Source organism: Dunckerocampus dactyliophorus, chromosome 2, assembly GCF_027744805.1.
Source record: "Dunckerocampus dactyliophorus isolate RoL2022-P2 chromosome 2, RoL_Ddac_1.1, whole genome shotgun sequence".
NCBI lineage: Eukaryota > Metazoa > Chordata > Actinopteri > Syngnathiformes > Syngnathidae > Dunckerocampus > Dunckerocampus dactyliophorus.
In genome coordinates, this window is record NC_072820.1 from 43936657 (window position 1) to 43961361 (window position 24705).

Consider the following 24705-nt stretch of genomic DNA (forward strand, 5'->3'; position numbering starts at 1 on the left):
AAAATTGATACTTTTTGATTTTTTTTCCGAGATAATTTAATGATTTTTGTTGATCGCGTTTATAATTAGAATAAAACACAGGACACAATTTTAGGCAAAAAAAAAAAAAAAAACTTGTGAAAATGTAACGATATATCAATACAAACATATGAGAACAAAAAATAATAAAATGATTCCCTTTCATTGAGAGAAAACTTAAGTAAAAGACGAAAACTATTTACATTCATTCAAATAATTTGGCATTCTGCCCCCAAATAACGTATTTCCTCAGTTTTTAACAATATATAAATGTGACATTAACAATGTAACATAAATAACACAGCAAAAAAATGATATTTGTGAAAAGAATGGTGTATTATAAATGACACTGATTTAAAAAATAATAAGTTGTATGGAAAATGGATTATGATTAGAAATCAACACACTCTTTGAGATCAACTGAAAAGATTCTGTTGACAAAAATATAACAGCATCCACGTAATGGATTTTGTCATTCATTACTTCATAACAACTTATGTGGCTTTCAGAAAGACAGCAAAAAGGTAGCAAAAATAGCACAAGTCTGAGTAAACTGACGACGAAGAAGCACAGCTGCCGTTTTGCATTAGCACCATGATATGGAGTTCAGCCTCTTTTTTTTGTACTGTAGATGAAACGGACACAACAGGAAGTCGTCGGATCATGTCTTAGGGCTGCTGTACTGTCCCAGAGGAGAGCCTTTAACATAGGTGAGGATGGCGTTCTGCAGGCAGGAAGCCCTTTGGGCCTCATCGTCCCTCATCCTTTGGATCTCGACCTCTTTTAGCCGCAGCTTTTCCATCAAGGATGATGTCTCACTCTCTTTGTCCAGAAGCGCTTCTCTGTGGTTACTAGTCAGTACTGCGTGACACAATACCAAAGAGGGAGCACAGCATTTAATCCAACTACTGTAGCCAGGAAGTTCCAAACTGATGAGCACAACGAACCAAACAAAAACAGAACATAGAAAAACAGCACGAAGTACCTTTAATTTCTCTCTCTAGAGCACATATCTTCTCTTTTAGCCCTCCTTGTGCAGTTCTTTCGGCCTCCAGGTGTCCAATCTGCTCCTGCAGCTCCACCCTCACTCGACTCACCTCAGCCACCTTCTCCTGGTCTTTTCCAGACAGCTCCTGCAACACAACATGTTTAGGATGAGTTCTGTGTACAGACCTGCACTTTATGCGGTCTTTACAGAGCATTTCTCAGCAATGTGGGAGGATAACCAGTGTTCTTAGCTGACGTAAAAGGTCAAACCTCTTTGATGTAACCTCTCTACTACCTCACCACAATTGTACATGCTCCCTTTCAGACTTTCAGACCAATTTTCAGCCATTATTATCCCATATGACACAAAGGTGTGTTTTTAAGGACATCTGACCAAAAATCATTGCAGTAGTGGTAACAATTGTATGAGGGTATGCAAACAGGTACTTCAGAAACTGTTACTTCCACCGCTATGATATTCATCTCAAATAATGATGAGACTGGAGTGTTGGGTGTTAAAAAGGGCAGAGGGTGTCCAGACCTGCTGGAGCTCCTCGATTCTGCGGCGCAGGCCGTCTGTCTCAATGGTCTGCTGACAGTTTTTGGCCTGTTGCTCAGAGATGATCTGTTTTTGCTGGGAACACTGCAGCTGGACCTCCTGCAGGGAGGAGCGCACTGAGCGAAGCTTCTCTTCCAACGATGACACATGTGCCTGCTGCTCAGAGGAATGAGGGGTGGACAGAAAGAATCAGAAAAGGTCCTCGTCATATAACAGGGCTTGACAAACTTTTTTAGCTCAAGGAAGTAGGATTCTTGATTTATAAATGGAAGATTTTTGCAGTTAAAGCATAGAAAACCTGTTTACGGCTTTCACAATTACAGGTAACATTATTAGAGCCCTCTAGACATGAAATAACACCCCTACATTCACCTTTACACTCATATTACCCAATATAGTAGACATAATAACAGAGAAAAAGGCTTGTGTCCTGACAGGAAGTGATGTCTGGAGTTCAGAGTTGAGTTTTAGCTTGGTGTGAGTTAAGGCTGCAACAGAAGCCCACGTTTTCATGAGGGATTCTTGTGCCTGTGGTGAGATCATTCAAATCTGCAATACAAGCCTGCTATTCCAGCTTGTGTGTCTCATCGTACATTACAATAACATTACTGACACCTAGTGACCAGTGTAGAATACTACATATCATTCACAGCATATTTGAATGCATCTTCTTAATGCCTTGTATTTGTATTTTAGTTCATTTAGCCATTTTTATGCTTGAAAATGCTTCATTTAGGCAAAAAATATGTAACATTTGCCTCAATATGCATAGTTTTTGACTAATACTCTGTCTCCAACCACGAAACAGCCGTAAATTCGAAGCGCAAAGTGGCGAGCGATGTCTATACTGCCGAACCTCCACCTACACAACATTGTGGACCTTTGTTAATTGTTTACTATTATCAACAACTAATAACAGTTAAAAGTAATTAGTAATAACAAAAAACAAACAAAGAAAAAACAAACAAAACCTAGAAAGTAATTATGATGGTCTTATGTTACAGTAAAGAGAAAAAAATGTCATAAAAAAAAAGTATATATATATATATATATATATATATATATATATATATATATATATATATATATATATATATATATATATATATATATATACACACCCACACACACACACACACATACACACAGTACCTCTTCCTGACGAACTTGAGCACGAACTTTTCCCAGTTGCTCTTCCGCCAGGGATCTCTCGGCCACACATGCCGCTTTAGTCCTGCTCAAATCCTACAAAAGAGACAAGGCATGGTTACACGACAATAGCGATAAAACAATCAGGAGATTCCAGCTGGTGTTCTTACCACTAATAACCCCATTTATTTTAGGATATATTCATTTGATATTGGAAATGAGCCATGCTATGGTGAATATGGTGGATGGTGAATAAATGGTGAATAAATCTCACCAGATTGAGTTAAGGTGACTTGTGCTTCAGTGCAGTGTACAGTGTAGAGTATGTCAGGGGGTCGGCAACCTTTTTGTTGTGGAGTGGCATTTTAAAATGTATTTGTAAGTCAGTGCGACATAACACCCTTTATTATGTCACTATAAATAATAATACAAATAATGCATGTTGTTTATACAGCGCTTTTGTGTGCAAAATAGCCAAATAACAGTAGGAAATAAAAATCAAAAGGCATAGGAAACAGAAGATACAGTACACAGTTAAAAAGTGCATACAGAAAGCAAGATTAAAAGATTGATGGATTACTAATTACAGTGGTGTGAAAAAGTGTTTGCCTCCTCCCTGATTTCTTATTTTTTCCATGTTTGTCACACTAAATGTTTCAGATCACCAAACAAATCTAAATATTAGTCAAAGACAATGCAGTTTTTAAATGAAACTTAACTGAGATCTATCAGTCTGGAAAAGGTTATAAAGTCATTTCTAAAGCTTTGGGACTCCAGCGAACCACAGTGAGAGCTATTATCCACCATTTCTATACCGCTTCATCCTCATTAGGGTCGCGGGGGCATGCTGGAGCCTATCCCAGCTGACTTCGGGCGACAGGCGGGGTACACCCTGGACTGGTCGCCAGCCAATCGCAGGGCACATATAGACAAACAACCATTCAAACTCATACTCACATTCATACCTATGGACAATTTAGAGTCGCCAATTAACCTCACCTGAATGTGGGAGGAAGCCGGAGTGCCCGGAGAAAACCCACGCACACACGGGGAGAACATGCAAACTCCACACAGAAATGCCCAGGGGAGAATCGAACCCAGGTCTTCCCAATCTCCAGGCTGTTCCTGTATTGGCCAACGTGCTAACCACTAGACCACCGTGTGGCCTAGTGGCTATTATCCACAAATGGTGAAAATATGAACCTTCCCAGGAATGGCCGGTCAACCAAAATCACCCCAAGAGCGCAGCGCCGACTCATCAAAGAGGTCACAAAAGACCCCACAACAACATCCAAAGAACTGCAGGCCTCACTTGCCTCAGTTAAGGTCAGTGTTCATGACTCCACCATAAGAAAGACACTGGGCAAAAACAGTCTGCATGGCAGCTGCTGAACAAAAAGAACATTAAGGCTCGTCTCAATTTTGCCAGAAAACATACTGATGATCTCGAAGACCTTTGGGAAAATACTCTGTGGTGTGACGAGACAAAAGTTGAACTTTTTGGAAGGTGTGTGTCTCATTACATCTGGCATAAAAGTAACACCGCATTTCAGAAAAAGAACATCACACCAACAGTAAAATATGGTGGTGGTAGTGTGATGGTCTAGAGCTTTGCTGCTTCAGGACCTGGTAGACTTGCTGTGATAAATGAAACCATGAATTCTGCTGTCTACTAAAATAGTCCTGAAGGAAAATGCCCTGCCATCTGTTGGTGACCTCAAGCTGAAACCAACTTGGGTTCTGCAGCAGGACAATGATCCAAAACACACCAGCAAGTCCACCTCCGAATGGCTGAAGAAAAACAATACTGCTCGAATGTGGCTGAATTACAACAATTCTGCAAAGATGAGTGCGCCAAAATTCAGGAAGCGGCCAAACACCTTTTCACACCACTGTATGTAAGTTTTAAAGTTATAAGGTAAAAACAGGTGTGTTTTTAAGTTAGTCTTGAAGGCGGTAAGGTCAGCAGTGTCATGGATGTGTGGCAGCAGTGAGCGCCAAATGCGATGCTACGAGTTGCCGACGGTGGAGTATCTTATCATCAGCTCTTAGGTTGCCAACCCCTGGCTTTAAAGTATGTACTTCACAAATGGAACTCAAAGATCAGACCTCTTCCAGCTGAATTCGTTGTCCTTCCAGTTTGAGTATGCGTTCCTGGAGGGCTTTCTCATTTTCCTCCCGATTTCGATTCACATGCTCAAGCTGTAAAGACATTACCTTAGTTACATTAGTTCTTCCTGGTGGTTTGTCTTTAATTCAAAACAGCAATTATAAACAAAAAGATGGATTTACCGTAACAACAACAGATATCAGTTATAGCCCTACATAGTATATAGTATGTACAGTATACATACACTTAGGTATGTATGTAGTATATATGTGTATAGTATATACAGTATCTAATAAGGATCTAGGGCAGGGGTGTCCAAATGTATATTTCAAGAAAAAAAATGTTTTTTTTTCCTTTTTTTTAAAAGTTTTATTATTCAATATTTTAACTTTCTTCTGAAACAATCTTTGTAAATTTTCTTTTGGTAATATTATGACTTTATTCCCATAAAATTCAACCTTTTTCCCCAAACCTGATTTTCCCCAAATGTACAATTTTATTTTGTTCCTCATAATATTACATCATTACTTTTCCTCATAATATTAGGAGTTTTCTGTTGTAAAATGACTCTTTTTCCTGTTAGAATACAACTTTTTTTCTCTTGATATTTTGTCTTTATTCTCGTAAAATGAAAGTTGTTTTTTTAATTTTCCAACTAGTTGAACTTTCTTCTTGTCATTACTCCTTTTGTAATATTATGACATTATTCCCATCATATTTTCACGTTATTCTTGTAACATGAATAAGATAACATTTTCCACAACCTCATTTCCCAAAAATTACAACTTTATTTTGTTTTGTTTGTTTCTCATAATGTTACGACTTTTAAAAAAAAAAGCATTAAAAAAAAAATATGATAGGATTTTGTTCATAATATTATGACGTTATTCTTGTAAAATTACCACTTTTTTTAGTTACTTTACAACTTTTTCTCTGAATATTTTGACTTTATTATTGTAAAATTACTGCAGATTTTTCAATTTTTGCTGTTCTTTTTTTGTTTTATACTGAAAAAATGTGCCGCGAGCCAATAAAAACTAGCCGTGGGCCAAAATAGCCACCGGGCTACACTTTGGACACCCCTGATCTAGGGACTACCTCTCTCTGTCGTCGATTATCAAGGTCCTCAAGGGCTTGCTTGGACATTCGTTTCGCTATTTCCAGGCGGTCTGTCAGAGGAAAAATGTTAAAAATTATCTCTTCTGGATTTTGTGTGGGGAAAGAAGACAACTAATGTGACTATTTGTTCATGGTTTGTTGCCTTCTGCCTGTGCTAGCTTGAGCTTGAGCTCAGCTGTGCTGTTGGTCAGTTCCTGCTTGAGCTCAAAAAGCTGCTGCTGCTGAGACTTGCACCTACGCTCCACCTCCTCCACCTTCGTAGACACGGAAATAAAGAGAGCTATCACAGAGTCAAAACAGAATTCTTCGACTAAAAAGATATCTTCGCTGTGCCTTACCGTGCTTTTCAGTTGGACATTGGTTTCCGTCAGATTTTTGATCTCTCTGAGATGCTTAGCTTCTCTGGACATGCTGTCCTGCATAAAGCAGTGCAAAATAAAGGTGAAAATATTGCTCAGCATTAAATATAAACTGGTAATATGTCATGGTTTTTCTGAGGTGAGTGATGTGGGTAGTGGAATTACGTGTAGCATTCCACCTCACTGCTTGAGTACTGTGCAAAAGTCTCAAGTCACCACTGGAATTGTGGTTTTAAGGACCTATTTCACACCAGTGCTTTCATTTTAGTAAAATACTAAATAGTTGGCCACATAAAGTTAGATGTATTATGAATGGGTGTCCAAAGTGCAGCACGCAGCTCTTTTTTTTTTTTGTTTTTTTTTACTAAGCCTCAGCATATTCTTATTAGTACGAGATATTACATCCATCTGCTTTGTAAACTGTAACTCAAAGCTAAGATGTCAATGTTTTGTTTAAATTCCCATGTTGACCCACAGTGGCGGAGCTACGGTGTTACCCCCAAGGCTGGGGGACAATTTTGACAAACGCGGCTCTGTGGTGCAGAACATTAGTTCAGCCTAACCGCCGTTTCCGCTTGGACGCATTTCACTGCAACACACAACTTTCCGTGTGGGGGAGCTGTCAATAAAAGCGCGTCCTGCATGAACTGCAAGGGGTAGGCAAGTTTTCCATGATTACTTTAGTCGGTTCCCGTCAGGTTTTCTCACTATGTTGACTTTGACTTCAATTCTGAAGTGTGATTCAGCACATAAATCCGTTAATAATGGAAGCACTTTGTAGCAGCATGAGTGGGCATGTTAAAACAGGAGTGCCCATCGACATCAACTTCCGTATTATGCCATGCGCGGGTTTGGCCGCCATGATGGGGAGCAGAATCCAGAAACAATGCATTGAAAACATGTTCTCAGCACACTGCTCAGCTATTAACTGCTCTAATAGACGGTCCAAAACAGTGGCGAATTTCTGGCTCCGCCACTGTTGAGCTACTGTACTACCAGATGTATTATGACAGTTAGAATACAGTGTGAAATGGTCAAGTGGAACTGTACAAAAGGGTAACTGATGTGCGAGTCAGAATGAACATGCACCTGTTATCCTTGTATGTGTCTTTATACCTCGTGTTCTTTTTTCTTCTCTCTGTTCCGCACTTCCAGCTGTTGCTCTTTCTCAACCTTCAGTTTTGCTATCAGCTCAGCCAGGTTGTGATTCTTCTGCTCAGAGAGTGCAAGGGCAGCCTCCATCATCTGCAATCTGCACATTGTACAATTATGCCACTGCATTATTTAATGCAAGAGATGCATTTTACCGTGCTGCAAGCCACTGAATGTATTCCAGGGTTCAGCGATGAAATAATACGTACGAAATATCCGCTACAACAATGTTTTGGATGGTTGTCTTTTACAACCATGTTGTGTTGGAGCTCATGTTTCATTCGCTTTCAGCTATTCAGGCAATAATGGCCAAGTTATTTTCTGAGGACAGTAATGATACTATAGTGCTTGTCAAGCTGTACACTGACAACTCCAAGTTTCATTTCTGTTGCATTGTTCTTTGAGAAGATATAACAAACTGGTTAAGAAGTATGTAACATGAAAACATACTGCAAATCTGCATGGTATGCTGCAAATCCCTACCAAAAAGCAAGATATTCCTGCAGTGTCTCGATTTCAGTTCTAAAGTGGTAAATTAACATAGGAATGGCTAGCACAGGACAAAGGCTCTGCAGAAATGAGTGTAAGTAAGACATGTCTCCAGCATGCGTTTCTACCTGTGCATCTATGCTGCAGTTTTCTCGTAGTTTTGATTATTTTATTTGTTATGCGCTGATGTCTTGGGGAGGAGGTTTTATAGCAGCCTTGGCTTATGTGTCTACAGAATGCATCAAAACCACGTGTCTGCATAAACTGATTTTGTTATCCCTTATATCAGCCTTTCCTAAAATAAACGGTCGGGACTCGGTATGCAAACACGCTGCTCTACACAGCAAATATGGAGGGAAAACATCATTACTTGGTCGTGAGAGAGTTTACAGCGGACTTCCTCCCGTTTAGAGCTTCCTGGAGTTGATTGATCTGTATGGAAGTGGACCTAACATGTAGAAAACAAAAACGCAGATCAGGTAATGTGGGCAATATGTTGATATTAAAATCACAAATGAAAGTTATTCTGAAATGTGTTCTTCTTTTATGTATTGTAATGTATTTTATGTAGTAAAAGATGATATTGTAGATGATATTACACCTTAAAGTACAGTTGTGGGCTGAGGTTTACATACTGACTCTAGTAGGCATGTGTGTTAGGGAATTAGAACTGTATGTTCTCACCTGCTGGATTGTCCCATCTCCTCTCTCTGCCTGTCAATGGTCACCATCAGGTTTTGGAACTTAGGTGGAAATACAATTTACAATAAAATGCAATTTAAAACAACAAATGTGATGTTTTACAAAAGATTGTAGCCTACTCCTAAAAAATGTTGTTAAACATTGTTAAAAATGTGATTTTTAGAAGAAACCTATTAACATTTTGAACGATTTTCTTGTTTTTTTTCTTTATTTGCAGTATATTTGATGAGGGATTGATCACTACGTCTCATGGAAAAGTATGTCGTAATTATGACCCACTGCCAAATACATTAGCTACAGTGGCCACTCACGCCACTACTGTGATATCAGTGTTGTCTAAATTGTTACAATGCAGTCCAGTCAAAGAGCAACAGAAGGCAACATGTGACTAAAAGCATTTAGTGCCTGAACTACCTGTTGCCCCTTCTCCTGCTTCAAGATCTGGATCTCCTTGCTGAGGACCTGGGTTCTGCTGTGGCTCTCTCTTAAGGTGGACTGTCGATCTGTGTTGCGTCCTACAATCTGCTCTGAAGGAGATACACAACCAAAGTGTGGTGAGTTTTCATTATCGAAATGGAAGCCCAACTCCACTTAGTTAGTGTATTGCCACACGCGCGACATAAACACTCCTGATAAGAATTTTAAGACCAGTTGAAAAATAGCAAAAATGAAAAATTTGAACTGTTGGATCTTAAGGAGGTTCTACATAGACCTTAAAATACAAAAAGAAGAAATGGGAGTGAGAAAAAAAAAACAAATCTGAGTAAGAAATTCATTGTAGACAAGCGTTAAAGTGAAATAGCCTGTCCATCAGCTGATCAAAGGTTTAAGACCATAGCTCAAAAATCCCCAAACCACCCTAAAATCGAAATAAAATGTTAAAAAAACAAAGTCAGTGATGCCAGTGTTTCCAGGAGGTAAGTGGGAATGTTGCTCCAGGTGGTGAAGATGGCTTCACGGAGGACATCCATTGCCTTCAACTGATGGCCATTTTTATAAACTTCCCTTGCCATCCATCCCCAAATGTTCTCAACTGGATTAAATCAGGGGAACACGCAGGATGGTCCAAAAGAGTGAGTTTATTCCTCTGGATGAAGTCCTTTGTCAGGTCGGCATTGTGAACTGCAGTGTTGTCCTGTTGAAAAAGCCAGTCATCACCACACAGACGAGAGCCTTCAGTCATGAGGGATGCCCCCTGCAACGTCTCCACATAGCCATCTGCCGTTTGACGCCCCTGCACAACCTGAAGCTCCTTTGTTCCAGTTTCTTCCACCATTCGTTGAAGGAGACGAGGCCTTTGAAGACCTTTTTTCTTCTTAATACCCTTCTCTCGCAGATGCCATCTGATGGTTACTGGACTGCACTTGGCACCAGTAACAACATTCATTTGGGCCTTGGTTGGTCCCGTGTCTTGATGGACAGCCAATTGAATCCTCTGGCTCAGAACCGGTGACATTTTTTGGGGTTTACCACTTGACTTTTTTGTTCCATAACCCTCAGGATCTTTGAAGAACTTTCAAATGACTGTCTTACTGCGTCCAACCTCGGCAGCAATGGCGCACTGCGAGAGGCCTTGCTTATGCAGATCAACAATCCAACCCCGTTCAAAGAGAAAGCTTTTTTGCCTTTGCCATCAAAGGATCATGACAGTGTGAATACCCGACAGAAAATGACATTAAATCCACGTAAACTTTGGATCAGCTGATGAACAGCCTATTTCACTTCAATGCTTGTTTGCAATCAATTACTTACTCTTTTTTTTTGTCTCACTCCAATTTCTTCTTTTTTCATTTTGAAGCTCTACTTAGAACTGATGCAAAATGTAAATTCTTGCAATTTTTCAACTGGTCTTAAAAAGTGTATGCCATAAAACTACACACCCATGAGCACAGTCATTGCACATTCATCTGACAAAAGGAAATCACCTCTTTTGCATATTTTTGTACTTCTCTGATTTGGTTTCACATCTCATCTGAGATGGTGTTAAAGTTTAATGTACAGTACCTCCGTAATGATTTCATGACTTAATGAATGACTTACTTCAATCAATGACTTACTTACTTGCTACTTGCTTAAACTTACCACAGTTTTTCAGTAGTGTTTCCACCTCTGGAGCCATTACCATTTGAGGTATGTGTTACATCAATAGTATGTTTAAGCAGACATACCAAGTGCCTTGAGTGTGTCACTGGGTATGTTGTTTCCTGCCAGCTCCAGCTGCTCTACGCTGTGGTTGCTCGGCAGAGCGGACAGGAGATACCTGCCACCCAGGAGACCGATGTTGTTCCACCTCAGATCTGTCCACAGTGAGAGTCAAACATGAATATTTGTTTGCGTACAGTGCATGGGTGACGAGACAAAGATTGAGCTACTTGTCTATAATGACAAGAAGGATGTTTGGAACAAGCAAGGTCTAAGGCTTTCAAACCTAAGAACGCCAACCTGTCAAGTATGGTGGCGGTAGCATCATAAAATTCTTCAACTTCACGCCAAATCAACAGATGGATGGCTGAAACAACACAATTGGGTGTTCCAACAAGAAGACGATCCCAAACGCAGGTCAAAACTGGTTTTGGAATGGATAAAAGAGGCTAACAAGCTTCTGGAATGGACTTGGCAAGGCCCTGACCTCAACACTGTTGAGCATTTGAGGGCTATGAGTCAGGAAACCACCCAATTTAAATGAACGCTACCATGTTTGGCCAAAAAGAGTGGTCAAATATTCAGCCAAACGCTTGATGATGGTGACAAAAGCGTCGAAAACAAATCAAGATAATAATATAAAATAATCAAAACAAAATAATTGATCATTTACGTTATATAATCGACCGCGTGCTTTTTACCCAAATTATTATTATTTTTTTTTTGTTCGTGCAGAACATAGTTGTGATGACCATGATAAGATTTCGCCACGCGTGGTGGACATACGAAACACCTGAACGTGCGTTGGCCGCCCTAATTACGTATGTGGGGTGCACGTGTGGTGGACAACACACATAAGAATCCGCGAGTGTGACATTTTGCCCAAACCTGACACCAGCAAAACGTACGAAAAACAAAGTGCATACGTTTCTCTTGCAACCTGAAAAAAACAAGCGCCCGTAGAGTTTGTTAGACATGCAACCCATGCAGACGGTCTGCGGCCAGTCTACGCCTCGAAAATCAGCAGGTCACATGCGCGCCCTGTGGTCATAGGAGCCCATACGACCGGTTGTGACCTAGGCTTTAGTGAGCAGGCTACTTCCTGGTTTATGGAGGACAATAAACAGGCAGGTGCTGCCATTGTGATTCTGGTGGGTGTAGTTTCACTGATGCTATGATGAAACTGTGAAAATAAATTCCCTCATCTGCAGGTTCAGATAGATCATCACTGGAATTTAATAGGTGCCAGGTCTCTACATTTAACGTTTTGTGCAATTGTCATTGTATTTTTTCCATACAGTCCAACATGCTGTACAGTAATTGACTGCGTTAATTGATTCCAGACCTGACCATGATAAATTAATTTCCCGGAGTAGGATATTTTTGGAGTTAGAGCATAGAAAACCTACTTACGACCTTCTACACGAGTTTTTTAACACTATTAGAGCCCTCTAGACATGAAATAACACCCCTATAGTCACATTTACCCAATATAGTAGACATAATAATAGGAAATATGACATAATATACACTGCGATTGACTGGTGACCAGTCCAGGGTGTACCCTGCCTCTCGGCCGAAGTCAGCTGGGATAAGCTCCAGCATACCCGCAACCCTAGTGAGGATAAGCGGCATAGAAGATGGATGGATGGACATAATATAGACTCACACATGTTAGCATCGGGAGAGTTCTACGTTTCTTGTTTTTACGTCCGGTACTTCCTACCATGTCTATTGTCTCATCATTGTACTATAACATAACATTACTGACACCTACTGACCAGTGTAGACTACTACATATCACAAAGTGCGTTTTCTGAATGTCTTATATTTGCATTTTAGTTCATTTAGGCATTTTTATGCTTGAAAATGCTTAATTTAGGCCAAAAAAAAACCCATTTTCTTAAACATTTATATTTTTGGACTAATATTAGGCCGTAGTCAACCACAAAACAGCAACGATTTATTAAATTTGTAAATTCTGAGAAAGAGTGAAGTCGTAAAATTTGTCACGCAACGTGGCGAAGAACGACATATGCTAAGAAGGTATAGATGTTTCAAGAAAAAAATGCATCCCAGCTTTGTGACATAATGAAAAAGTGTAAAATTGGTACCCTCTCAATTTTTGCTCGTTTTTTTCCCCATTTTTTGCTGTATTTTTAAAAACATTTCTAAACATGTGCACTTGCTTCTGCAATAATCTTTGTCAATTTTCTTTTTGTAATGCTATGACTTTATTCCCATTACATTTTGACTGTATTCCCATAATATTACAACTTTTTCCCCAACCTAATTTTCCAAAAAATAACAACTTTATATTGTCATGTTTTTCATAATTTTTAAAATGTAAAAAAAATTAGATTTAAGACTTAAAATTGACTAAAATTACATTATTTTTCCTCATAATATTCAGAGTTCATTTTTGTGGAAATGCAACTTTTTTCTTGTTAGACTGACTTTTTTCTCTTAATATTTTGACGTTATTCTTGTAAAATTACAGCAGTTTTTTTTCCATTTCTGCTGTTTTTTTCCCGCTATTCCAACTTTCTTCTTGTAAATTTTTTATTGTAAATTTTGATCGTAATTATGATTTTATTCCCATAATATTTTCATTTTATTCTCGTAACATTAGAACTATTTCTCCAACTTAATTTACCAAAAATTACAACTTTGTTTGTTTTTGTTGTTTTTTTTTTTTAATAACATCTTTCCTTAATTTTTCAAATTTTTTTTGTTTATTTTCCTTGCTAAATTATATGTTCAGAATGTGCCATGGGCGGCAAATGGCCCCCAGGCCGCACTTGGGACACCCCTGGTATATGTCCTAGTATTTACTGTTTTACTATGTCAACATGACATGCTATATAGTGTGTGTATATTTTTGTACAGTTTTTACAGTATCTGTGTTTGAAGGTCTGTGTGTCTCACCTAGCACTTTGAGCGTGCTGTTGCGTTTGAGTGCCTGAGCAAGCTCCAATGTTCCATGGTGGTTGATCTGATTGTTTCGCAGGTCGAGATGTGTGAGTGCACAGTTGGAGCTCAGACCCTCACAAAAGGCTGTGAAGGCTTCATCCCAAACTCCAAGTGCGTTCCAGTCCAGTACTAACCTGTGCACAGATTTTTATTTTTCATCTTAGCATACCACACTGGTTGGCGGTGTTTCTAACTACACCAGTCAAGAACCCAATTGGCCCTGAGTTTGGACACCCCTGCGATGAGGTAAATAATCATTTAGAAAGTCATTGAATTGTGCAATAACATTTTTTTAAACAAATATGTCAAACTGCAGGTGTAATCACACAACCATCTTTGCATTTAAAATAATCTACAATGTTACTACTTGCACAGTGGTGCATTACAGAAAATAGTTCTCACCTAATAAGAGCCTTGTTGCGTGCCAACAATTTTCCCAACACCTCAGCCCCTGTTGACTTCAGGTTATTTCCCTGTGAAGAACATTTTGCATCAAATAACTATCATGGTGGAAATGAATCTGAATGCGTTTCCATTTGTTCAGAGTTACCTTTAGATCCAGGACTTTAAGGGTGGTATTGTAAAAAATGCCGGTCAGGAAGACTTTGGCACCTAAGAGTCAGCACACGTGAAAGAAAATACTGTACATGAGTCCCCGTGTGGACAGGAATTCAACAATTGAACAATTTGTTCAGACTTATTTGCACATGCGTACCTCAGCACCAACCTTACAGTAATACCAAAAACCAAATAAGAACATGTCAGTTTGTTATCTGCAGTGTATTACTACAATCCAGGACAGTTAAAGTCATGTCAATACAAACGCATTCTGGCCAATAAGTTAACAAAGTAAGAAAAGGGCTGCTTGTATTTTGAAAGGTAGTACAGTAATCCCTCGCCACATTGCGGTTAGAATTTCCCAGCTTTACCTCTGACACGATTTTTCAAAAATATATAAATTATGAAATCATGCTGTTTTATGGTTGAATATGGCCTATTATTGTTTTTTTTTTAATGCATATTTAAGCAAATTGTACATATTTTCAGGCATAAAAATGGCTAAATGAACTAAAAGATGTAATATGTAGTACTCTACACAGGTCACTAAGTGTCAATAATGTTACTGCAATGTTCGGTCTTTTATTGCATGTTTGAATGATCGCACAACAAGAACAATAATCCTGACTAAATATCCCTATTAAAAACACTACTGTTTCAACCCACGGCAAACTAAAACTCAATTCTGAACCCCTGACGCTACTTCCTGTCCGTCCCGTCACTCATGTACCGTAGGGAACACATTTATGGCAACACACACGAGCACAAGTCTTATTTATGTCTTAAATTGCTTATTTTCTGTTATTATGGCTGCCATATTGGGTAATACGAGTGTAAAGGTGACTATAGGGGTGTTATTTCATGTCAAGAGGGCTCTAATGTTAAAAACTGTATTTACATGGTCGTAAACACATTTTCTATTCTTTAACTATGAAAATATTCCATTTATAGATAAGGAATTAGGCTTGTCACGATAACAAATTTTATTGGTCAATAATTGTGGCACAAATTAGCAGCGATAATCAACATTATCGACAACATTTTTGAGACCATTTTTTCATTATCGTCACGGGAGGTGTAATTCACATTTGAACCACTTGATGGTTCTCAGGTATAGTGTACCTGTGTGAGCCACATTAGCTTGACACAGAAGTTGCCTGTACGTATGTTGCTTAAAATTTATGCCATATTACCGTATTGAATGGTTGCATAATTATCGTTTTTTTTTTTTTTTAATCATTCGATTAATTGATTTAACTGGACAGGTCTTTAAGGAATCCAATTTCACTTATCATGGTCGGTTCTGGGACCAATTAACTGTGATAAAAGAGGGATCACTATCACTGTCCAGCAATTAAGTTCACGTTGGCTGTGTGGCTGCTGTACATTGTGTTATCACTGACCTTCCTCGCTGAGCATGCAGTCACTGAGGGACACATCAGAAAAGAAAGTGTCGTTTTGGAAAGCCCGGCCAAGCACTGTACAGGTATCCGTAGACAGGCTCAGTCCGCTCAAATCCAAGCGGGAAGCCCTGCACTCCTGCAACTTCACCATGACGCTTTCCTGGGGCTCCACAGCTCCTTCCTTACACAGGCGTAAGTACGTCTGCCTGAAAGCCTCCATTCTGACGCTCTTGTCTTTATTGTTTTCCGCATGAGACGCACCCCACATGTCTTCATCCAAACCAAAAAAAGACACAAATGACAAAATATATGCATTATAAAGAGTCTTTTGCATTTTAGCACATCTTGTCCATATGAATACTTCAGACATAAGTCATATTCCACAACCGTAAAACACAATCATTAACAAAAACCACTATGAGGATTCACAGTTAGGCCAAATGTTTAAATGTTTACTTTTTTCCATAACAAAGGCACTGGTAATAAATAATTACAGGTCACTGGCATCATGGCAGCTAAGAATATTTGTAGATACATTTATTTAATATTTTTCAATTTAGGTAATGATATATATGCAATAAGTAATGTCTATGAGTCCTTTATTGACATGAGACACACGCAGCACATCTTAATCTGCACCAGTGTATACCATGAACCTGACTAAATGAATGAAAATGTGCACCAGTTTCATTGATGCAATCAAACTGTCAACGCTTTGTTTTTATTCAGTAGATAATTGCTCACCTTGCATATACTCAAAAAGTAGTTGATAAACTAATTGATCTTGTCATCATTTCTTTTTGTTTGTTTTTTCAATTTGAATATTACCTTGATAACTATTTCTGATAATGATTAAAGACCCCTGCTTTAGACCTCAAATGTCGTAGTCGACAAATTTAACCACATAACTGTAACTTATGTTCAACAACAAATCATTTTCTAATAAAATGCATGTTGCGTGAAACTGGATAGCTATCGTCACAATAATTCACGTTTTCACCTTGCAACGTCAAATATAGGGAAAAAATAAATACAAAAAGTATTGGGATCGGATGTACCAGATGCAAAAAAACAGATAAAGAAACTATTTTTTTATAACCATGTGTAACCATGTGCACAATGTATGTTGCTTTTCACTTGAATTAACTTGGAAACAACACTTTACACACATAATACACGCATGAAACACTGAACGACTGAGCTGAAACAGAGATACGAGCACGCTAGTACACGATAGCTACTCTTGCTTGAGAGAAAGAAGGACAACTTGGAGGAACGTTCCCAAAAAACTACAAACTGTTTGGTAAAAAAAAAAAAAAAGGAGAACATACCTTAGCGACACAATTTTCAGACAGTTATTACTGTTGCACCAAACACAGCTGACAGCAAAGGAAGCGAAGCGTAACCAGGAAGTGTAGTTCGGCGTGAAGCATTTTGGTCAATGTAGTCTCAAAGGCGGACCGCTTCATTGGCTTCCTATTACACTATTTGCGGGTCTGTTTAACACACGTAGAAACAGCATCGCAAAAATAATTGGATAAAACATAATTTCAGGCAAGATTTTGATCAATAAATTCCATTACATCCCGCGTTGCTCGCTTTGACGAGAACTGATACGTTGTCATTTTGCTACCAGCAGATGGCGGTAACTGATTTACGGATGAGCTACGGAGGAGACGTCGGCTTCCAAGAAGAAGAAAGTTGCTTCCCAAAGAAGAGTTACTCGAGAAGCATGGCTGGAAGCAACACTACCCAGTCGCTCACCAGTTCTCTATCCAAACTGCAGTCTCTGAATGGACTCTTTGCAATTTATAAAAAGCAAGGACCGACCTCTGCAGATGTCTTAAATAAACTCAAAGAAGTTTTGCTGAAGGGTAACGCAGGGGAACCGAGTAATAGGTCTTGTTTGTGGAGACAAGCACTGATGCTCAGTTTGTCTTATAGAAGCCGGTGTGCAGAACCCGAACCCGAGGAAGAGGAAAAAACAGCATCTGAAGGTGGGCCACGGAGGAACACTCGACAGTGCTGCTAGCGGAGTATTGGGTAGGTACTATTTCCCATTTTCACGTTCAGGTGCTACTGTTTAAGGGTGTCAATCACAGGCGCTTTCTGATGACGTCAGTGGCGGCTATTTTCAAATCTTCTTTATAGAAAATTAAGTGTTAACAAAATAATACCATAATAATAATAACCCTCTCTTCCTTTCAGTTGTTGGTGTTGGAAATGGCACAAAAATGCTCAGCACAATGTTGACTGGTTCCAAGGTGAGTCAAAGTCAATGACACCCACTGATATTATTAACTAATTATTGTTAGCTGGAATGAATGGCATTTTACCAACTGTGTATGCTCTTGTATAGAAGCTCCACACAATTCCGGGAAGAAGTTTAATGGGTTTTTTTGTCTCTTAGTGATGTATCTAAGTGGTTCTTTTTACAGCACGGAATGATAATACCATGTGCACATTCAATGATTTTGGGAGCAAACTTTTGATTTGCGTACTTTGGCTTACAGTGGTGTGAAAAAGTGTTTTTTTTTTTTTTACAGTGTTTTTTGTTTGCATGCTTGTCACACTTAAATGTTTCAGATCATCAAACAAATTTAAATATTGGTCAATGATAACACAACTGAACACAAAATGCAGGTTTTAAATGAAACCTTTTGCAAACATGTAAACTGACATGGCCCTGTGTGTGTGAAAAAGTGATTGCCCCCCGTGTTAAAACATAACTTAACTGAGGAGATCTATCAGTCTGGAAAATGTTAGAATTTTCTAAAGCGGCCCACAACGAGAGCCATTATCCATAAATGGCAAAACATGGTATAGTGGTGAACCTTCCCGGAGTGGCCGGCCAACCAAAATAACCCCAAAAACGCGTGATGAGGGACGACAGTATTGTATTTCAGTTGCATTGCACTTTTGTGCTCCTGAGTACAAGCAATGTTGATGGAATTAACTGTCAATATTCAACCAAACGATAAATCATACCCGTATGAAATGTACCGTTTTTTCCTTCAGAAGTACACTGCTGTAGGGGAGCTGGGAAAAGCAACAGACACTCTTGATGCTACCGGCAGTGTGACTGTCGAGAAAGACTTTAGTAAGCACAGTGGCCATCAATGCATACTGAAGACCTCAGCGGGTGTGCTTTGCCTGTTTTACGGTACATTCTGGTTTTGTTTTCAAACAGAGCATATTACCAGGTTGGACGTGGAGGAGAAGCTGCACAGTTTTGTTGGCGATATCATGCAAGTCCCGCCGCTGTAAGAATCAAGCCTATCCAAATTTAATTCAGTGCATCACATTAGTGCTTTTGTTCTCTTTCTGAAGCTACTGCATGGGTCCTCTGTCTCCAATGTTTGCCGTTTTTGGGCTTGACACCAAACACTGCACAGTTGTGGCACCACAGTCACAGCTAATATACCCAGCTAGCAACTCGAGGCTAAATTATCAGTGCAGCGATTGATGTCCGTGCAGTGCAAGGTTTGATCATTTATGTAAATGTTAAGAAAAAAATAAAACATATAGTATAGACATACAGTGGTGTGGAAAAGTGTTTGCCCTCTTCCTGATTTCTTTTTTTGCATGCTTGTCACACTTAAATGTTTCAGATCATTACACAAATTTAAATATTAGTCAATGACAAGACAACTGAACACAAAATGCAGTTTTTAAATGAAACTTTTCATTATTAAGGGAGAAAAAAAAATCCAAACCTACATGTCCCTGTGTGAAAAAGTGATTGCCTAAACCTAATAAGTGGTTGGGCCACCCTTAGCAGCAACAACTGCAATCAAGCGTTTGTGATAACTTGCAATGAGTCTCTTACAGCGCTGTGGAGGAATTTTGGCCCACTCATCTTTGCAGAATTGTTGTAATTCAGCCGCATTGGAGGGTTTTCCAGCATGAAGCACCTTTTTAAGGTCATGCCACAGCATCTCAATAGGATTCAGGTCAGGACTTTGACTAGGCCACTCCAAAGTCTTCATTTTGTTTTTCTTCAGCCATTCAGAGGTGGACTTGCTGGTGTGTTTTGGATCATTGTCCTGCTGCAGAACCCAAGTTGGTTTCAGCTTGAGGTCACCAACAGATGGGCGGACATTCTCCTTCAGGATTTTTTGGTAGACAGCAGAATTCATGGTTCCATTTATCACAGCAAGTCTTCCAGGTCCTGAAGCAGCATAACAGGACTAAACAAAACGACATTTTGTGTTCAGTTGTGTTGTCATTGACTCATATATAAATTTATTTCATGATCCGAAACATTGAAGTGTGACAAACCTGCAAGAAAAATAAGAAATCAGGAAGGGGGTAAACACTTTGACACAACTTTTTTCACCTTAGATGCGCAGATTGAGTTATTTAGGGATTTTACTGATGCGGGACATGAGTGTGCTGTTTGATTCCATTATTGGTGCTTTTGTTCATTTAGATACTCGGCTTTGAAAAAAGATGGCCAGCGGCTGTCTGTGCTCCTGAAGAAAGGTCACAAGGTTGAGGCGAAACCAGCAAGACCTGTCACGGTGTACAACCTGACGCTGCACGAGTTCAAGCCCCCTCTCTTCACTCTCGGTGTGTACCTGTTTCATGATCTGTCTTTTCCTATGGAAGGTAGCATTGGACATGCAGTGAATCTGTGCCATATGTTTTCATTGGAGATATTGAATGTGGAGGTGGATTTTACGTCAGAAGCTTGGTGGATGAACTGGGGAAAGGTGCGTTACAAAACTTAAATTTGCAGAACGAAGCCTGCTAGCAGTTGGCAGCTGAATTTGTGTGCGTGTGTCTGCTGCAGCTCTCTCATCGTGTGCTCACGTCAAGGAGCTGATCCGTACCAAGCAGGGTCAGTTCACCTTGGAGCATCATGCCTTGCACGAAGAGCACTGGACACTGGAACATATCGTCAAGTCGTTGCAGCCGTGTCCGGACGATGTGGCAGCACCAGAGGGTGCACCTGAGAGACCATGTAAAGATACCAATTCAAATGTGGGTTAACATTCGGGGTCTTTATCGTCACTGTCAGTGGTTTTCATGTAGGATAGTAGCAGGATAGTAGTTTTTTTATGCAAATTACGGTTATTTTTGCATTGAGTGGGTTTATTATTTGCAGAAATGATAGCTTTCTTCAATGACTTGCCCACTGACATCACCTGTAATTCTTTCTATATTTTGGATTGTAATAGAAGGGCCGATGCTCCTTCCACCAGGTAGTCCCTCCTGGTTTGATTGAATGAATGTGAAACAGTATGCACTATTTTTTTTTATTTACTAGTTTTATTTTTATTGCAATATTGCATATGGATTTTTTTAAAAAGGCAAAATACGATGATACATGTTGTTTGCAGTGGACAGTGATGCTGTCTTTCAACTTGTTTTGTTTTTCATACCTCTGAATATTGTTTAAGTAAGTCGGGGGGGTCCAAAGTGTGGCCCAGGGTTCTTTTTTTTTTTTTTTTTTAATAAAAATGTAATTAGTTCACACCATGACATTAAATTTACATGCAGCAATAACATTTGCAGATGCATAAATACAACATGTACCCATTTTTTTGTTTTTTCTTGGAAGTATTCACATCACCTACTGTATCTCTACACAGTGGCATGCAGAGCAAGCAAAGAAAAATACTGTAATAAAGAAAAAAGTGTCCACTGACGCTTTAATCAATTTAATGCAGACTAAAGCCCAACAACAACATATTTTATTTTGGGGTAATACTGTGTTTTTAAATATTGTATTGGCTAACTGGAGGCGTCAATGTTTTGTTTGTACATACATGATGAATATTGCACACTTACTAAATGGTCTCCGCTTTTATTTCCTCATTCAGGCTGTATTTTTTGTGAGCCAAGTATGCCCAGATACTTTTTAAAAGGCATTTCCACTTATAATCGAGCTATTTCACGATAGAAATGAACCACTGCTTATTTGTCAAAGGCTGCAACACTCAGTTTCTCCCACAAGGGGGGGCAAGTCAATTTCAAACTACTTGTATTATTAACCATAACGGACAATGAATACAAGAATGTTTAAAATAATCCGAGTTTAAACTAATGTATGTTTACAGGGCTGAATGGTTGGGTAACAAGACAAACTTATGGTCATTATATGCCATAAAATAGAATGTTTTATCCACATCAGTGCACAGGTTACAACTTCCAATGTCTTTGCAAGGTTGTGCCATCCGTCCATGATATACACGCCTGATTAAAACTTCAAGACTAGGATCTTAAAGAGGTTCTAAGTAGACTTTCAAAATGCAAAATGGGAGTGAGACAAAAAGTAAGTATTTTTTTACAAAAGAGCATGAGAGTGAAATAGGCTGTTCATCAGATGATTGAAAGTTTGAGACCATAAATTTAAAAAAAGCATGTGAAACCTCCCTTAAATAGAAATAAACTCTTTAAAAAAAAAAAAAAAAAAGGCCATTCTTGTTAAATCATCTCAAAAACTGGTTTGGGCAAACTTCCCTTGCCATCCATCCCCAAATGTTCTCAACTGGATTTAGATCAGTGGACCACGTAGGATGGTGAGCTTAGTCCTGTTCCGCTTGACAAAGCGGATATTGTGAACTGCAGCGTTGTTCTGTTAAAAAAGCCAGTCATTACCACACAGACGAGGGCCTTCAGACATGAGGGATGCCCCCTGCCACATCTCCACATAGCTAACAGCCGTTTGACACCCCTGCACAACCTGAAGCTTCATTGTTTCATTGAAGGAAAAAGCACCCCAGATCATGACCAAGAGGCCTTGCTTATGCAGATCAACAATCCGACCGCGTTCAAAGAGAGAAAGCTCTTTTGCCTTTGCCATCAAGAGATCATGACAGTGTGAATACCTGACAGAAAATGACATTGATTTTGTCTTTCAAAGGCTGTGGTCTTAACATTTTGATCAGCGGATGAACAGCCTTTTTCACTTTAATGCTTGTTTGCAATATCACATTTCTCACTCATTTAAACACTCAAAGATGTTCAAACCTTCGTTTGAATTTTAATGATCAACCTTATTGGTGAACACAGGAAATTATTAAGTCACTCACGCATATTGCACTCCTTTTCGTCCTGGCGCCGTTCCGCTGTACTGTAGCGTTTTGGTATCCTTGTTAAAACATGTTGCTGCAGATGGAGATTCATGTACAAGCTAGCAAGCTAGCAAGCTAGCAATGACACGGGAGACATGGCAAGACAGCAAGAAGGAGATTGATTGACAATGGTCGACGGCCAATCAGGACGCAGAAAACAATGGGCGGTGCAGCCAGCCGAAAGAGGGAAAAGAGAGACACTCAACTTCCCACAATGCAATTCTTCTTAAACGGCCACGCTCCTGTAACGGCGTTCATTGGCTGTAAAAAAAAAAAAAAAAAATCTCCCAAACAGCGAATCTGACAATAGCCTGTAGAATTCAATTCTAAAAAGAAAAAAATGAGGGTAAAGTATAATATGAAATATAATGAAAGTTAGAACATTATAATAATGAAATATTTGGAGCATCACATATATTTACAACTCCAGTTGCTTGTCATCTATTTGGAGGATATACTGTACATCCAAGACCCTGAATGCTAATCGATGTCCACTCGCTAGTTAACAATTAGGGATGAATTGATTGCCACATTGCTATTAGCATTGGGTACCAGTCTGAGAATTCATTGTAAACACTCCTGATGGAATTATCACAACTTTATTTGGCCCATTGTGTTTAATCTAGCAGGCACAGTGAAGTGAGAAGTACTGAATTGCTTGTCATATTGATGCAGGGCAGAGTACGGTGACAGGGGCCCATTGGAACTGGACTAACTCCCCCCCCCCGGTTCAGACACAACATCATTCAGTATTGGTGATGAAGCTATCACGTAATATTGATCTAATATAGTTCATTAGTGCCTGTTTAATCAACTATCCATTTAGAATCGGACAGTCTTCCCAACTTTACTGTTCATTTGTTGTACACGATAAATCATTGCCGCCAAATCATAATAATATGAACCTGCTAAAGCAGGACAAGTTGATTTATTCTGTTATCAGATTATTTTGCTTATTTTAAGCAACATGTCTCCGATTTAAGTAATTATGAGAAGCAAATTGGTCTAAGACAGGGGTGTCCAAAGTGCGGCACGGGAGCCATTTGCGGCCCTTATCTGTGATTTTATCGGGCCCGCTGCACAGTTTACAGATATAATTTAACAAGGAAAATTTTAAAAACAACAGCAGTAAAAATGGGAAAATCAATGAAAAGAAAAAAAAAGCCATAATTTCACAAGAATAAAGTAAATGTATGAGGAAAAATGTCATTTTAGTAGCATGGAGTTGAAATATTGAAGAAAAAAAGTATATATATTTTTTAAAAGTCAAAAACAATGAATAAAGTTGTTATTTTTGGAAGAAGGGGGAACATTTGTAACATGGGAATAAAGTCAAAATATCAGGAGATGAAAAGAAGTTGAAATATTTGGAAAACTATACCAAAAAAATCAATAGCGGAAATTTGACCAGAGTAAAGTCAAAATATTAAGACAAAAAAAATAGTTTTCTAATGTGAAAAAAATTGCAATTTTATGAGAATAAACTTGTAAAATGAGGAAAAATATCATTTTAGGAACAATGTTAAAATAAAGGGAAAAAAGACATTATTGTTTTAAAAGATATAAAGCTATAATTACGAGAAGAAAATTTACAAGAGGAAAAGCTCAAATGAAACAGCTCAAAATCAACAGAAATGGGGAAAAAATGCTGTAATTTTACGGGAATAAAGTCAAAATATTAGGCATAATCGAATGAAGAACAAAAGTCCCAATTTTACAAGAATAAACTTGTATTATTATCTTTTTCGTAGCATTTCACCTAAATGATGCCATTCTGGCGGTACGCAGGAAAAAAACAAGACAACAAAGAACGACCACTACACCAAGAGTTGGCCCAAGAGCGTCAGTCATGTCTTGTTTACATAAGGTCTTCTAAACACTATTCCACTATAGCGACAAGGCT

The 24705-nt window shown here is 38.9% G+C and overlaps 2 protein-coding genes across 4 annotated transcripts; one reads left to right on the plus strand and one right to left on the minus strand.

Annotated features, from left to right (window-relative positions):
* Window positions 1–82: 82 nt before the first annotated feature.
* lrrc45 (leucine rich repeat containing 45) lies at window positions 83–22898 on the minus strand. 3 transcript variants are annotated; one of them, XM_054768834.1, is made up of 19 exons: window positions 22761–22898; window positions 20574–20674; window positions 15721–15990; window positions 14310–14371; window positions 14162–14232; window positions 13715–13893; window positions 10813–10941; window positions 9059–9171; window positions 8627–8685; window positions 8313–8390; window positions 7418–7553; window positions 6281–6358; window positions 6085–6196; window positions 5922–5992; window positions 4823–4915; window positions 2717–2809; window positions 1547–1720; window positions 1004–1151; window positions 83–879 (listed from the first exon to the last, which is right to left on the minus strand). In XM_054768834.1, the coding sequence occupies exons 2-19, from the start codon at window positions 20617–20619 to the stop codon at window positions 680–682; spliced, it is 2112 nt and encodes a 703-aa protein (XP_054624809.1). In that variant the 5' UTR covers window positions 20620–20674; window positions 22761–22898; the 3' UTR covers window positions 83–679. The 3 variants fall into 3 exon arrangements, with proteins under 3 accessions (XP_054624809.1, XP_054624811.1, XP_054624810.1); XM_054768836.1 differs by lacking the exon at window positions 10813–10941; XM_054768835.1 differs by lacking the exons at window positions 20574–20674; window positions 22761–22898 and adding an exon at window positions 17052–17201.
* trub1 (TruB pseudouridine (psi) synthase family member 1) lies at window positions 13975–21385 on the plus strand. The gene is made up of 9 exons (XM_054768837.1): window positions 13975–14005; window positions 17360–17594; window positions 17665–17763; window positions 17929–17984; window positions 18739–18820; window positions 18911–18983; window positions 20153–20292; window positions 20379–20435; window positions 20516–21385. The coding sequence occupies exons 2-9, from the start codon at window positions 17360–17362 to the stop codon at window positions 20713–20715; spliced, it is 942 nt and encodes a 313-aa protein (XP_054624812.1). The 5' UTR covers window positions 13975–14005; the 3' UTR covers window positions 20716–21385.
* Window positions 22899–24705: the final 1807 nt, after the last annotated feature.